Source organism: Malaya genurostris, chromosome 1 (genome assembly GCF_030247185.1).
Source record: "Malaya genurostris strain Urasoe2022 chromosome 1, Malgen_1.1, whole genome shotgun sequence".
Taxonomy (NCBI): Eukaryota; Metazoa; Arthropoda; class Insecta; order Diptera; family Culicidae; genus Malaya; species Malaya genurostris.
The window spans coordinates 30,939,401-30,953,168 of record NC_080570.1 but is presented as its reverse complement, the minus strand read 5'-3'; the positions used below and the strand labels follow the sequence as shown (position 1 = coordinate 30,953,168).

Sequence of the window (13,768 nt, the reverse complement as noted above, 5' to 3'; positions counted from 1 at the left end):
GAAGAAGGGAGAAGTGCCATTCCTGAACGAAGGTCCAATAAATGTCTTATTTTTTCCGCCCCACAGGAGAGACGTTAACACAGATGGATTCGGATTACTGCTCGTCTAGATTGACGCGAGAAAGCAACACCAGTGAGCGGAGAAGAAGATCAAGAAGCAATAGCTAGACTAAATTTAAACCGTCTCGCGGTGTGACACAGAAGAGCTTTCTTTCTGGTTTCTCTGTCAAGTGAGCGTATCGAAAACGAAAACGAAAAGAGAAAGCAAAAGAAGAAAAAAAAAGTGCGAAGAAAACGGGCCACGGGCAGCAGTTAATTAGAGTGAGCCGCCAAAATAGTTTCGATTCTTCTAAGAATAGTTTATTTGGCTACTGCGGGGCAGGAAGAATCTGAAATTCGGGAAAAAGAAATATTGATAATTTCAATATCATCTCTAGTGAGTTGCTCGAAGCAAAATTAATTTTACATATTTGTGTATGTGTTGTTCGCAGGCAAAAGAAGAACCGTTTTCGCAGTGTATTTATTTTTAGTAGTCAATCACTTTTTTTCTAGTGTGAAATAAGAAGAAAGGTGGTTTTTCTGAAAGCACCGAACATAAACACAGTCAACATTCTGGGTTTTGTTTTTTTTTGTAAATCTTTTCAATGTGAAGCAATATGAATCAAGTGTAATGAAATCAAGCTCTCAGAGTAATTGTGTGTTCGCAATTAGTTGATCGTGAGAAAGTGAAAAAAAAATCGGCAGAGCGTGATCCAAAGTTACCTCGTAGTGTCACCAGATGGTGCCACGTGCTCGAAGAGCGTGAGTGTTGTTTCATGCTCCGAGCATCTCCCTGTCTCCGTTATGGAAAATCGTGTGGAATATGTTTACGAATATCCGGCGCATGGATTCAGCAGTCATAGTTAGCAGTATCTAGCTATTAGCTATTATCCTTCCTCTTGGTGCTACCACGAATACTGCACAACTGGTCCCAAACAAAAAATAAAAATATAAACAACAGCAACAAAACAAAACAAACAAACTTTCAATCGACTGCACAACAATACGAACCGTTCTCCGAAGACGCGTCTCGATTTCGGTTTTTTTTTTCTAATTTGTCTTGAAAATTCCTTACACTTACAACTCACGAACATCGCACTGTCGCCAACCGTCGACTGACTACTACTCAACGCTTCCGGTATTTGGGCGGCGATCGAAAACGCCTCCAGATCAGCCCTAGTCCTCAGTGGCTCAGCATCGAACGACTGCCATCCATTTGGAGCTGGCGCTCGGAGGTTTTTCCGACGCTTCGTTGTGGCTAGTTGTAGTAGGTCTAGTTGTAGTAATAATAGTAGTGACCTAACTAAACTGTAGTGCTAGTAGTAGTAGTATACCGTAGTTGTGGTAGTCCGGTAAAAGGCAACACTGTCTCTACTAACAATTCAGTTAACAAAACCCGTCTCGAACTTAGTGCATCTACTAACTAACTGACAGTTACACCTACTCCTTCTCCGAGATACGTGCAAAACCTGGTCACTTCTAGCTCTAGATTAGTCTTTGACATTGCTAGCACCACATCCACTAAGCACCACTCCAAAAACCAAAACCACCACCACCACCACCAGTACTAAAATCATCAGCATAAGCACCAAAACCACCGAGCATTCCGCGAATCGAAACTGTAACAATGGCAACGGGTTTCAGTGTATGCCGGCTTGTAGCGCTCAGCATCGGCGTCCTGCTCGTGTTATCAACGGCAACAGCGTCAGTAAATAATGGTGGCAGTTCCGGCACTCCGGCGAATCAGTCAGTCTTAGCGACGGCAACCTCCAGTGGGCTCCATTCCGATGACGAAATCGTCTGCCAGGACGGTTTGCTGCTGTCCGTCTGGAGACCACAGGAAAACTTAACTGCGGGCGATCGCATCTCTCGTGGTCTGGTGTACTTCCTAGCAATGATCTACCTGTTCATCGGTGTGTCGATAGTCAGTGACCGATTCATGGCCGCTATTGAAGTTATAACCTCGAAGGAGAAGGAGGTCAAGGTGAAAAAACCGAACGGCGAAGTACAGATTGTCGTCGTTCGTGTCTGGAACGAAACGGTTGCAAACCTAACGCTGATGGCACTAGGCTCGAGCGCACCTGAGATTCTGTTGTCAGTTATCGAAATCATAGCGAAAAACTTCAATGCAGGTGATTTGGGTCCCGGTACTATTGTGGGTTCGGCTGCCTACAATCTCTTCGTTATCATCGCAATTTGCGTCCTGGTTATACCAGACGGGGAAGTGCGCAAAATCAAACACTTGCGTGTATTTTTCGTAACAGCGACATGGTCGGTATTCGCTTACATCTGGCTTTACCTGATCCTGGCCCAGATCAGTCCTGGTCGCGTGGACGTCTGGGAGGGTTTCCTGACGTTCCTGTTCTTCCCTGCTACCGTAATAACGGCCTACATCGCTGAACGTAGACTATTGGTTTACAAATACATTGGAAAACAGTATCGCATGAACAAGCGTGGCGTGATCGTCCAGGCTGAAGCAGAATCGGCACTTGAGATGAATAATCGGGACGAGAAATTGAATACTATCGATGAGAACGGCGGCATTACGGAGGATGTACGCGACTTCGAGGAATCGCGTCGTGAATACATCTCCACGTTAAAGGACCTTCGCAAGAAGTATCCGCAGCACGATCTCGAACAGCTCGAGGTGATGGCTCAGGAACAACTGATGAATAAGGGACCCAAATCACGAGCATTCTACCGTATCCAAGCGACTCGTAAAATGATGGGTAGTGGCAATATAATGCGAAAGATTTCCGAGCGAGCGCAGTCCGATCTGAGCGAGGTTAAGGCCGAACTGCAGCGCGTTGACGTCGACGAAGCTATCGAAGAGGACTCCGTCTGTAAAGTGTTCTTCGAACCGGGGCACTACACGGTCATGGAGTCGGTTGGTTCGTTCGATGTTCGAGTGGTGCGTCGCGGTGATTTGTCTTCCGCGGTAACGGTCGATTTTGAAACGGAGGACGGTTCGGCCGAAGCCGGTTCGGATTACATTGGCAACAAGGGTACGCTTTCGTTCCCGCCCGGAGTCGACGAGCAACGCTTCCAGATCGAGGTCATCGATGACGAGGTGTTCGAGCAGGACGAACACTTCTATATCCGGCTGAGTAACGTTTCGGAACCGGCCACACTGTCGACCCCGAAGGTGGCCACCGTTATGATTCTGGACGACGATCACTCCGGTATCTTTGCCCTGTCCAGCAAGGATCACGAGCTGGTCGAGTCGGTCGGTGTGTACGATTTGAAGGTACAACGGTACAGTGGGGCCCGCGGTAAGGTACGGGTACCGTTCTGGACCGAGGACGGCACCGCCAAGGCCGGCAAGGACTTTGAGGAACAGCGCGGTGAACTGATCTTCGAGAACAATGAAGTCGAGTGAGTATTGCTTTGTTTGAATTTTTGTACCTCCATAAGATAAGAGTTGGGATATACTTTGCTCTGCAACCACTTCACAACTCGTGGCATAACTAACGATTCCTTAAAACTGAAGAATCACTCTAATTTCTATTTTAATCATGAGTAAAATCAACCAATAAGAGGTAACGATTCAATGGTTGGTAGTTGCCTTGGTTCGCGGAAAAGCTTGAGTCATTCAATATCTCGAGACCATGTTTATGAAATAACAATGTTGAGTACTCAAAATAAAACAACTTTATTGCGTTTGCAAGATAAAATAGCGAATGGAATCTCGAACATTACTGATCAGTGCAGTAAAAGTTCATTTCAATCGAGTATATTTTGATGAAAATGAAAGTTATGGCCGTTGACTGTCAGCTCCCAGCACTCATCGTTGATTGAAAAACCGTGACAAGTCACTTGAAGTTTTGCTTGCTCAGTTTGTAGTGCCAAATTATCTACCTGTTTCATTGTCTTCCTTGTCTTCACTGTGGGTGGTGAGCTAGTGCGAATGAATAGGCATTCACCTTTCATCCATTATCTTGAACCAATTGGAATGTTTACATGAACCTCATCTGAAAACCGCTCTCTCATTCAATTGTAAGAGATATTTGGCTACTTCAAGAGATAAAATGACGGTGGTTAAACTGAGCTTTGATAGAAAGAGAAACGAATGAAGGACGGGATGATGCCCATTTGGTGCGACTGCGAAGGGTGTGTGTTAGAATGTGAAGTTTACTGCAGTAGCGTGCTCGTCAGTATGTGCATACATTTCATGTACTGGCACTGATCATATTTTGGATACTCTGTTGGATAACTTTTCTTCATCTTCCGTTTGACAATTACCCACTCACTTCCGTTGTCTCGATACTACTTTACTGCCCATACTAGCATAATAGTCCCAATTAAAAAATCAAATTTTATTTGCCAGTTTTGAAAATTTGGGTGCTATAAAACGAATCTACCTTCTGATCAAAATTGATCCGGACTGAATAAAAAAAAATGATTTATTTTTAGATTTAAGTACATTAGCCTTAAAAATAGGCTGCTTTTGAACCAATACAGGCATTCCAACGGTCAATCCAATTTTCCAAACATTTGCCATAGGCGTCGGCCGGGATGGCATTCAGTTCCTTCAGCGAATTACTTTTTATGTCCTCGATCGAGTCATGGCACGTTCCCCGGTGTGGATATTTTAGTTTAGAAAATAGGGAAAAGTCACAGGGCGCCAAATCTGGTGAATACGGTGATTGAGCGATGACTTTCGTTACGTGTTTGGCCAAAAATTTATTCACAATCATGCAAAAAATTTAGTTCCTTGCGGTATGAGCTTGGCATTGATGCGTTTCATACCCAAAATATTAACCAAAATGATGTCAAAATCCTCTGCTATTTCTCTGATGCTTACACGCCGATTTTCAAGCACAATTTCATTCACTTTTTCGATGTTATCGTCGTGAACAAATTTTATAAGATCTTGCGGCTCTCACGGAATGCTTTATGCCACTCAAATACTTGCGTTCTCGATAGAGTAACATTTTTAATGATTCCGTAGCCGAAATTCCATTTAAAACACAAAATTTCAAGCAAACTCGTTGTTAATTTTTTTTTTCATTGTTAAAATAGCCGTATTAATTTTTCGTATCGTAAACAAACGGCTTCCAAACACACATTAATTGACATATTCCGCTTGAACTTAACAGGAACGTCAAAGAAGGTTGTACCAACCTAGGAAAATATAAATTTACCGATTGGTTATACGCGCGTGGTCAATTTTAATCAGAAGGTATTGTACTATGGCACAAAATGAATGAAATTTGCACTAAATGGGACTGATATGCGGGTACTTTGCATATGCGACAGACAAGAGTTGATATTTTTTTCATATTTTACTGTTTATTGCAATTTCTGAAAGTAAACTAAATAAATGGTGGAAAAAGTTTCAGGACTGATATGCGAGCAGTGTATTACTTCTATGCTCTAGTGGCAACTTGCCAAATCAGGCTAAAACTATGCAGGTCTAGGGTGAGCTTTAATGCACTTTTTCAGACACTCGTGAGATCTATAGCCGTATTTGTCACAACACCTGATCGTTTTGAGCGCAGCTGCAAACTCCTTGCCAGATAATAAGCGTACTTGCGAATTAAGCGGCACATACAAGTTCGAACTTACTAGAGACATCACCTCGATGAATGGTTTTATATACATTTTGTCTGGGAAGCTACCCATAATCCTCTTTCTGGTTTCTCTTTCTTCCTTTGTATTTTGTATTTACAACTTTCGAGTTCGTCACTAGATTTTGTTTCACTGTACTGTTTGGTTGCGATATCCTTATCGCAGACCAATCCTTCTGAATGTGCTTTTAATTTTCTACGTGAAGTTTTCCTGTGAATGAGAATGAGAAAATCTACATAAAAAATAATACAAATTTAAAAGCTAAAAGTGCCTTTGAATGGCTTTAAACTGATTTCACCTTCACCAACCTTAACTACGACATTTCCGAAGCTATATATACGAAAAAGTCTAAATCTAATTGAGCAATGAAGCACTGAGAAACAGGTAGAACAGTTGTTTCTCATATAGAATGAAGTTTTTGCTAAAACATGCCTTTTTTGGTCAGATATATTGCACATTAACGTTATATTATAAAAGTCAACGTTTCGAAGGTGCATACCAAAATGACTACTATGAAGATGGAGGAAAGAACCTTCGAAACGTCTCGGCCGGTCACTTGAAATTTATTTCTAAATCAAACGTAGCTTTTTGATCAAAGAATTTCTTGTCAAATTAGTTTATTTTGCGTTTTGAAATAATGATAGTTGGCTTTTTATCTTTGATTTAAAAACAACATAAATTCGTCGCCAAAAACTAAATTCAAACGAGTTTGCCTACCGATTGACAATTACCAGGTCTTTTGTTTGGTTTCTGCCATCATGTTTTGAGTTTTTCCGCTTGGCGATGTTTCAACAATGACGTGAAGCCAAATCCTTCCAGAATAGAACGGAACAAATGTATTGGTTAAGGAAAGGCAACGGAAATTTGTCTTGGTACTCCTGTCTATAAGTTCCCTGGTTGGTGATTCCGATTGCGATGTATTTGTTGCTCTGCTACCCACAGGAAAATCTTTGCCACCTTCGTTCTTTCAGTTGCCGTTCAATATTCCTGCCCGAGAAATTGCTACTCTATGAGCATAAATTTTGAACAAAACCGAAAATATGAAGACGAAGGTCGGTGGTTCTCAAGAAGAATGAAATAAGAGAATTAAGTTAAATTTCCTAATTGCAGTTTCAATTACTATCAAACTGATTAGTCCAAGACAAAGTGCAGAAAAGAGCCTCCCAAAGTAATTCTGAGGTTTTTCGATTTTTATCGTCTGATGTTAAAAAATTTATTCATTTTCCTTCATTGGAGTTTTGGAAGACAATTTTAGGACAAAATTTTACTTTGATAACCGTAAGAGGGGAGCTACAAACAAGTTCTAGCTTACCCTTGCATCTGAAAATACTGACAAGTTAGTGGTTTAGCAAGACATCTGCAGTTGTACCTATAAGTCAGCATGTTATCAACTAACATGAGCTAATTGAAACAAATCTACAAAAATCGATTAAAATGTACATTTGTTTCATCAATCTGAAGAATTCAGAAATTCTCCTCTCTGACAAAGGGTGTTGCGATCGAAAATTGGTCAAACAAACATGTACCTAAATCGGTTAAACTTTTAAGAAAATTGAAATCATTTTCTTTCTACAAGTTAAATTCATATAGATAAAAAATGAAATATTAAAAGAAGTTTACTTTTCAGCGAACTGTCGGTCAACCTTTCGTTTGATTCCTTCCATCAAATTTCTCACAGCCTACTTGATCACTTTCCACACCACGTCAGTTCACCCTACACAGCAAAAAAAAATTTATTAACCCCGATACGATACTATTGCAAATTAATCACACGTTGTTACATCGAAACAACGTATTCAGTATATTACATCAGTTTGACATGGCATGTTGGAATGATTCACCAACGGCATACCTCCGTAATGGCAAGATGCCAACTCCAGCCAAAACAGAATGAAAATTATGATGCTGAAAAAAAAAATAATACATGTTTTTTCAGGCATTTCCGCACATGAATTTCCTGTTCGATAGTCTCGTTTGCTATGTAAATGTCACTCTTCTTTCCACAGGAACAGACGGCCTGGCAAATGAAATATTTCCTAGCAAACTTCGACAGCTTACCGTGTTGGAATATTGCTGCCACGTTTCCACTTCTCGTTGTCGTATAGTAAAGGGTTATTTTTTAAGAGGTATTGGATTTGATTTGAAAAAAAAAACAAAAAAAAATGATGAAATCTTTATTGGAATCGATAGAACGATCAATATAATTTAATGTACTCACTTCAACATATCGGCCGATATTTCACGAATAAATGCTTCGAAACTGGCTTCCAGTGCGTCAGTTATCCTCATAGACATGAGCCTTAGCATGACCTCACAAAAAATAATTCAAACGCGTTAAATCACAAGATCTAGGCGGCCAATTGACGGGCCCAAAACGTGAGATAAACTGGTCACCTAAGACGGCTCTCAATTTGGTCATTGTTTCGCGTGCCGTGTGGGATGTGGCACCGTCTTGTTGAAAACACATGTCAGGGCTGTCCAATTCTTCCATTTTGGGCAAAAAAAATCGTCAATCATTACACGGTAGCGCTCGCACATTCACAGTACACGTTCCGCCCATCGTCGCCGTTGCAAGAAGTACGACTCGATGATGCCACCGGCCCATAATCTACACCAAGTAGTGACTTTTCTGCGATGCATTGGTAACTCTTGTAATGCTTCTGGTTGGTCTTTACTTCAGATGCGGCAATTTGCTTGTTGACGTATCCGTTCAAGCAGAAATGAGCTTCGTCATTGAACACAAGTTTTCGATAAAAAAGTGGATCTTCCTCCAAATTTGTCAGCGCCCATTCACCAAATGTTAGAAGTTGTAAGTGATTAAATTATAGACCAAAATGAATAAGTTTGACAAAGACACAAGACACGATCCACGCGTGATCTGTCAAAAACAGTGTTGCCAAAAAGATACCAGCAAAAATCACGCTTCATAGCAGTACAAATAGCGGCTTCAAACATGTCTGGACGTAGGTATTGCTTAAGGTCTTGATTTGACTATCTTCTTGTAAGTTGTAGATGGTTGTAGAATACACTTTCAGATTACTTGAGGCTTGAAACTGCCTTCGATCGCTCCCTACATCTGAATTATCGTCCGATATTGACTTCTCAATAAAGCTCGATTATTCCAAAATGTTCAGAAACCCGTTTTTTCGAAGAAATTGAAGCACAAGTTAATGAAACTGTTTTCGAATGTATGACGTACGAATTATGTTATGAATTTTTGAAAAATCTATGATGAAAGTTACATTTATCATGCATACAAACTACTAGGTGTGCAGTTTTCGAATGAAATGGTCCACGTGATTTGTAATTCTCCAAAGACACACAAAGTTGTGACTCAACTGCTACTGTCAGTAATTAAAGACTGTATCTGTATGTTTGAAAAGAATGGCAGTCCGTAGGATATCAATTTACCATTATTTCTGATAACAATGAGCATCTATTTCGAATGAAATTGACCAGTTAAGAGCGATTGGATTAGTTTGAACTTCATCTCAACTGTATTAAGTCAGTTCGAATTGGTAACCAATTTCAGACATAGGACGATTAGCTCGAAACCACCTAACGTCCAATTGTCTATTACAAGAGCCCCCAGACAAATCCAATTCGCGATCAATTGAAGTAGATGTCAGGTCGATCGCCGAATTCTAGTTGACAATGTTTCGGAAATCCTAAATAATCCAAGATAAGTGATCACGATCTGGTATGATCTGGTTAGGTTTCAATTTCTCATCGTTCGAGTATTGTTAGGACACTACTATACGGAATGAAAAAGTCGATTTAAAACTTTCTTTTAATTTTTCAGTATAATCTCCGTCTAGAGCGATACACTTGACCCATCGGTCCTGTAACATTTTGATGTTTGTCAAGGCCTTCAAAATAGGCCTCTTTAAGTTTGAAAATGGATAACAGTCGCTGGGGGCCAGATCTCGAGTGTACGAGGGATGATGAACCAATCCGTACCGCAAATCATTCAATTGCACTGTTGCTTTTATGCATGAATGCACTTGATGAAAACTAGAACTCATCTGACAGATGTAGCAAGTGTCAGTAGGATCACAGCACTAGCCGCTCAATGATTCTGTACGCTAAAAACAAAAGGTCAAATTCCACGAAAAACGAATGTAATACCAAGACTTCAGCTTCCAATCGCGCAGTACGACTCGTCATTCCACGGAATTTCTACATGCGGTGCCAAGATGTTAACCAGAAATTATTTATTCACGGGAACGATCAAATTCATTCAATGCTTGACATTCTCTCATTGATGCATAGTAACAAATCGCTTGCCAAACGAAACATTCCATCTGCTAACCGTATCATGTCCGTTAGAGTTCACAGAGAAAGGTATTTCAAAAATTTTCCCATACCAACCGAGACTCACCTCGTCAATCGTGTTGGTGAAGCTATCGACATCAAAAAACTATTCCGAGGCATCGAATCCGGTGCCAATCACTGTCAAAAAAAAACCGTTCGTTCGGGCTATTCCGGTTCTACGCCGGCCTCTGAAAGTGCAGACCGGTCAAATCGACAATATCAAGCAGCAAACGGCGATACAAAACAAACACCAAACCAAACCGGGGGCGGCCGGACACACGCTCACGACTAACCTCCAGCGACTTGTTCCTCATAATACGTCGGATCGTTGTCACATGCGCCCCCCCTTTTTATTGCCATCGTACGAACCCATGAGACAGTTATTGATTTTGTCATTCTCTTCTATAATCTTCTTTTGCACTTTAAACCACTGGGACTGGAACCGACTGCGGGTGGGTGGATATTCCAAGTACATTCAGCTTTTCATTTTGTATACAGCCAGAATGGCCGGACGGATGGACGGACGAACGGCCGACGCAGTATGAGTGATTGACTGCAGAGGACCGCATTGTTGACAAGGTCCTTCGCGTTGCTGGCTTCAGCCTGGCAAAATCCAGAACAATGACCGTATCATCATCGATTGCTAATAACAGAACAACACCCCGAACGTAGTCGGCACCGTTCAGATTATTCAATTCAAGAAACGTCCGTGGAAAGTGTCCGTGAAAATGCCACTGACGAATTGTTTTCCCAAAGTTTACCTTCTCTCTCTCTCTCTCGCACACACACACTCCGACCGGTGAATATTTATTTTTACTTTGAAAAAACGGCGAGCGAAATAAACTTTAAAATTAGACTCGTATTTACAGTTCTAATAGTACTCAACGCAATGCCACTGCCTCGGCGTTTCCGTTCCGCCAGATAATCCGTTTCACGTCACAGCTTACGGATTAAGGGCGGTACACGCCGGAGGTCGACGCGAGACGTTCGACTCGTAATCGATTCGTTATCGATTTCGGTGTTGTCGTAACAAGCTAACGATAATCGTTCATGGTTTCGCCCGAGACTGACTCCTTGAGGTGTGTCACAGTACCGCATCAAATTCTTAAATAAACCGTAGTGCGATAACGATGCGACAAGGGCCTTTGGAAAGTGGTGGGAGAAAAAAGCAAAGAATCGGTTGCCACCTTGAAGATGGGTTGCTCTTTTTTAAAGAGGAATTCTTTGAGTGTCATGTAATGAGTTTATCGATGAGGAAAGCGACTTTTCGGATGACTTGTTTTATTCACACCGAAGAATTGTGACATATGATACAGAGAGTATGGCAAATGTTTGAGCCCGGAGAGTCGAACTTTACAATTTACTAAATTGTAAATATAATCTATAACAATATTGATCACTCCATGGATTCCGAATCGAAAACAGACATCACAGTTATATCGTCCATCGTAACGGAAAGGGCTACTAATTCAATATTTTTTAGTAGTTTGCGTTTAGCATGTACCAAAATATGAAATCTCGGTTGATTTTTCATTAGTGCGTATAAGCAAGTGACAGTTTCTCTTTAATCACTCTCTCTTTCGATTATTGTGATGTGATTAAAAAAATTTTCTTTGATATCACTATTCTGTTTGAAAGTCGAAAGTTTCGGGTATCATCTCATGCAAAGAGTTGAGTGATAAACGTGAAAGGGCTTGGTAATTAATAGAAGAGAAAGTAAACAAAGAGAAACTGTCACTTGCTTATACGCCCTTTTGAAAAATTAACGGAGAAATGTCAAAACTAATTGAACATGATGCCCACTTAGAGGTGGGAACTTTTCAGTATTTTAAGTGGTATTTTTTCGGATGAAATAAAATATCGTCTATAAACAATACGACAATCAAAGTTACATGGTTTATAAATAATACATTCCTCGCGATCACTATTGCCAGTAAAGATAGTTTTTCATTCTGAAAAGTTTCTCCCCTTATAACATGCGATTATTTATCATTTGAAAACACTTAGACAAATGTTATATCAGTCAAAAATATATCTCTGAATTCATTTTGATCAGATGCTTGTTTTAAAGAAAACGTTTAGTTGAAACAGTTATATAAAAATTTTCTAAAACACTTATGTTTGGGTAATTAACAACAACTTTAACAACTTGTACTTGCTTATGTCAATTTCAACCAATCACGAGGTAGTTCGAAACTGGCTCTTGAAGTTGATTAACAATTGTCAGGTCCTGTCCTAGATTGAAACTGGGTAGAACAAGCAGAAAATTTAATTGTAATAATCAGTGTTGGTGATTGCCGAAAATTTGACAGAAGCTGCTATATTGCTATCTATATTGTATACAACATTTTCAATCCGGTAGAAGATGCTACAAGAACTCGAGTTATTCAATGCATGAACCGCGAGAGAATTTTTCTACATTTCTTCGCTCCACTTTATACTCTGAGTATTTCACGGCCCTTAAAAAGAAATACAGTCTGATAATGATCGTTGCTGTGTGGAATTTCCCAAGAGAGGATCGGAAGTTGACAATTATCGCAGAAAATCGAATCGATGATTCAACTTGATGATTCTCATACTAGGTTGCAATATTTCAAAACCCTTGTGTGGAGCATTCACAGACATTTTCATAGACACAACTTATACAAAGGTTATATGCGCATAGTTAGAATAAGCGGCAATAGTAAAATGATTCTATCGCAATTATCAACTGCCTGTATAGCATCGGATCGCGAAACGAGAATAAGCGACCATTTGTCGCTTCAGAGAAGATCCCCACAGCAGCGTGCTAACCTTTGATTCTCAGAAATGTCATCGAGAGAAATTCGCTCTCGCACTGGTGTCGATTCTATGTTAAATGAGCCATGCCGGGGTTTTGTTGTTGCGATGATTTCCAATTCTCTTTGATGGCACTGATTCAATCGTTGAAGAGTTGCCAGTGAACGTTCTTTGATACGATAAAAGCCATCCTTGGTAATAATCAATAAATTCTGTTTGATTCCAAGAAATTATTTGATCATATAGTCACAACAAGAAATCTGGTTGGATTCAGCTAATATTTTCTTGAAACAGCCATCATTTGTTCTGAACTATCAGCTTCTAGTATACAGTAACCAGATTCAGACGTGAATCTATGATTTCTCGACTTAAAACAACTATTAATTTGGTTTGATAGATAACGTTTTGTTATTTTGAACAATCGAGAATGTTCTGCGTGTACATAAGCTGCTTTACAAACAACAACTTCTATCTATGGTTGCATTGTTAACTATAACAATATTATCAACACATTATTCAGCTAGCTTATGTCTTGTCATCATGTCAAAGATTTTGATCTACAACTAAGAACGACAAAATTTAGCTATAGATATGAAAATCAATTATAAGAGCATTTTAGTTAGAAATTGAATGACTAAATCGACAGTTTTAAACAACATGCACCTCGAATTTTACCTCGATGCTCGTTCATACCAAACATTCTAACAGTTCGGCTGAAAAGTTCGTATCGTTTCTATGAGAGGGCGCCACTAGAATTAAATCCATACCATTTCCAGTTAATACCATCCTTCAAAAGATACGTGTATAAATTTGACAGCTGTCTGATTATTAGTTTGTGAGATATTGCATTTTGAGTGTAGCTACTTTTGTTATTGTAAAAAAATGGAAAAAAAGGAATTTAGTGTGGGAATTTCGGAGTGAAGTGATGGAGCCATGTTTCGTCCATTGTTATATATCGACGAAAAAAATCGGTTTTATTTCGATATAACAGCTCCAAACACTGCTCAGAATCATCAATTCGTTGTTGTTTTTGATCGATTGTGAGCTCACGCGGCACCCATTTTGCA

General features: G+C 40.0%; 1 protein-coding gene across 8 annotated transcripts in view; it reads left to right on the top strand.

Annotated features, from left to right (window-relative positions):
- Positions 1 to 13,768, top strand: part of LOC131435824 (sodium/calcium exchanger 1) — a 367,945-nt gene that overhangs the window by 48,413 nt on the left and 305,764 nt on the right. For 5 of the 8 annotated variants that reach the window (XM_058604051.1, XM_058604067.1, XM_058604091.1 and 2 more), the window contains exons 2-3: positions 67 to 320; positions 491 to 3,413. In XM_058604051.1, the coding sequence (XP_058460034.1) occupies positions 1,666 to 3,413 (1,748 nt within the window). In that variant the 5' untranslated portion in view covers positions 67 to 320; positions 491 to 1,665. Of the gene's footprint in view, positions 1 to 66; positions 436 to 490; positions 3,414 to 13,768 lie in introns of all 8 variants that reach the window. The other 3 variants (XM_058604083.1, XM_058604075.1, XM_058604058.1) reach the window with 3 other exon arrangements.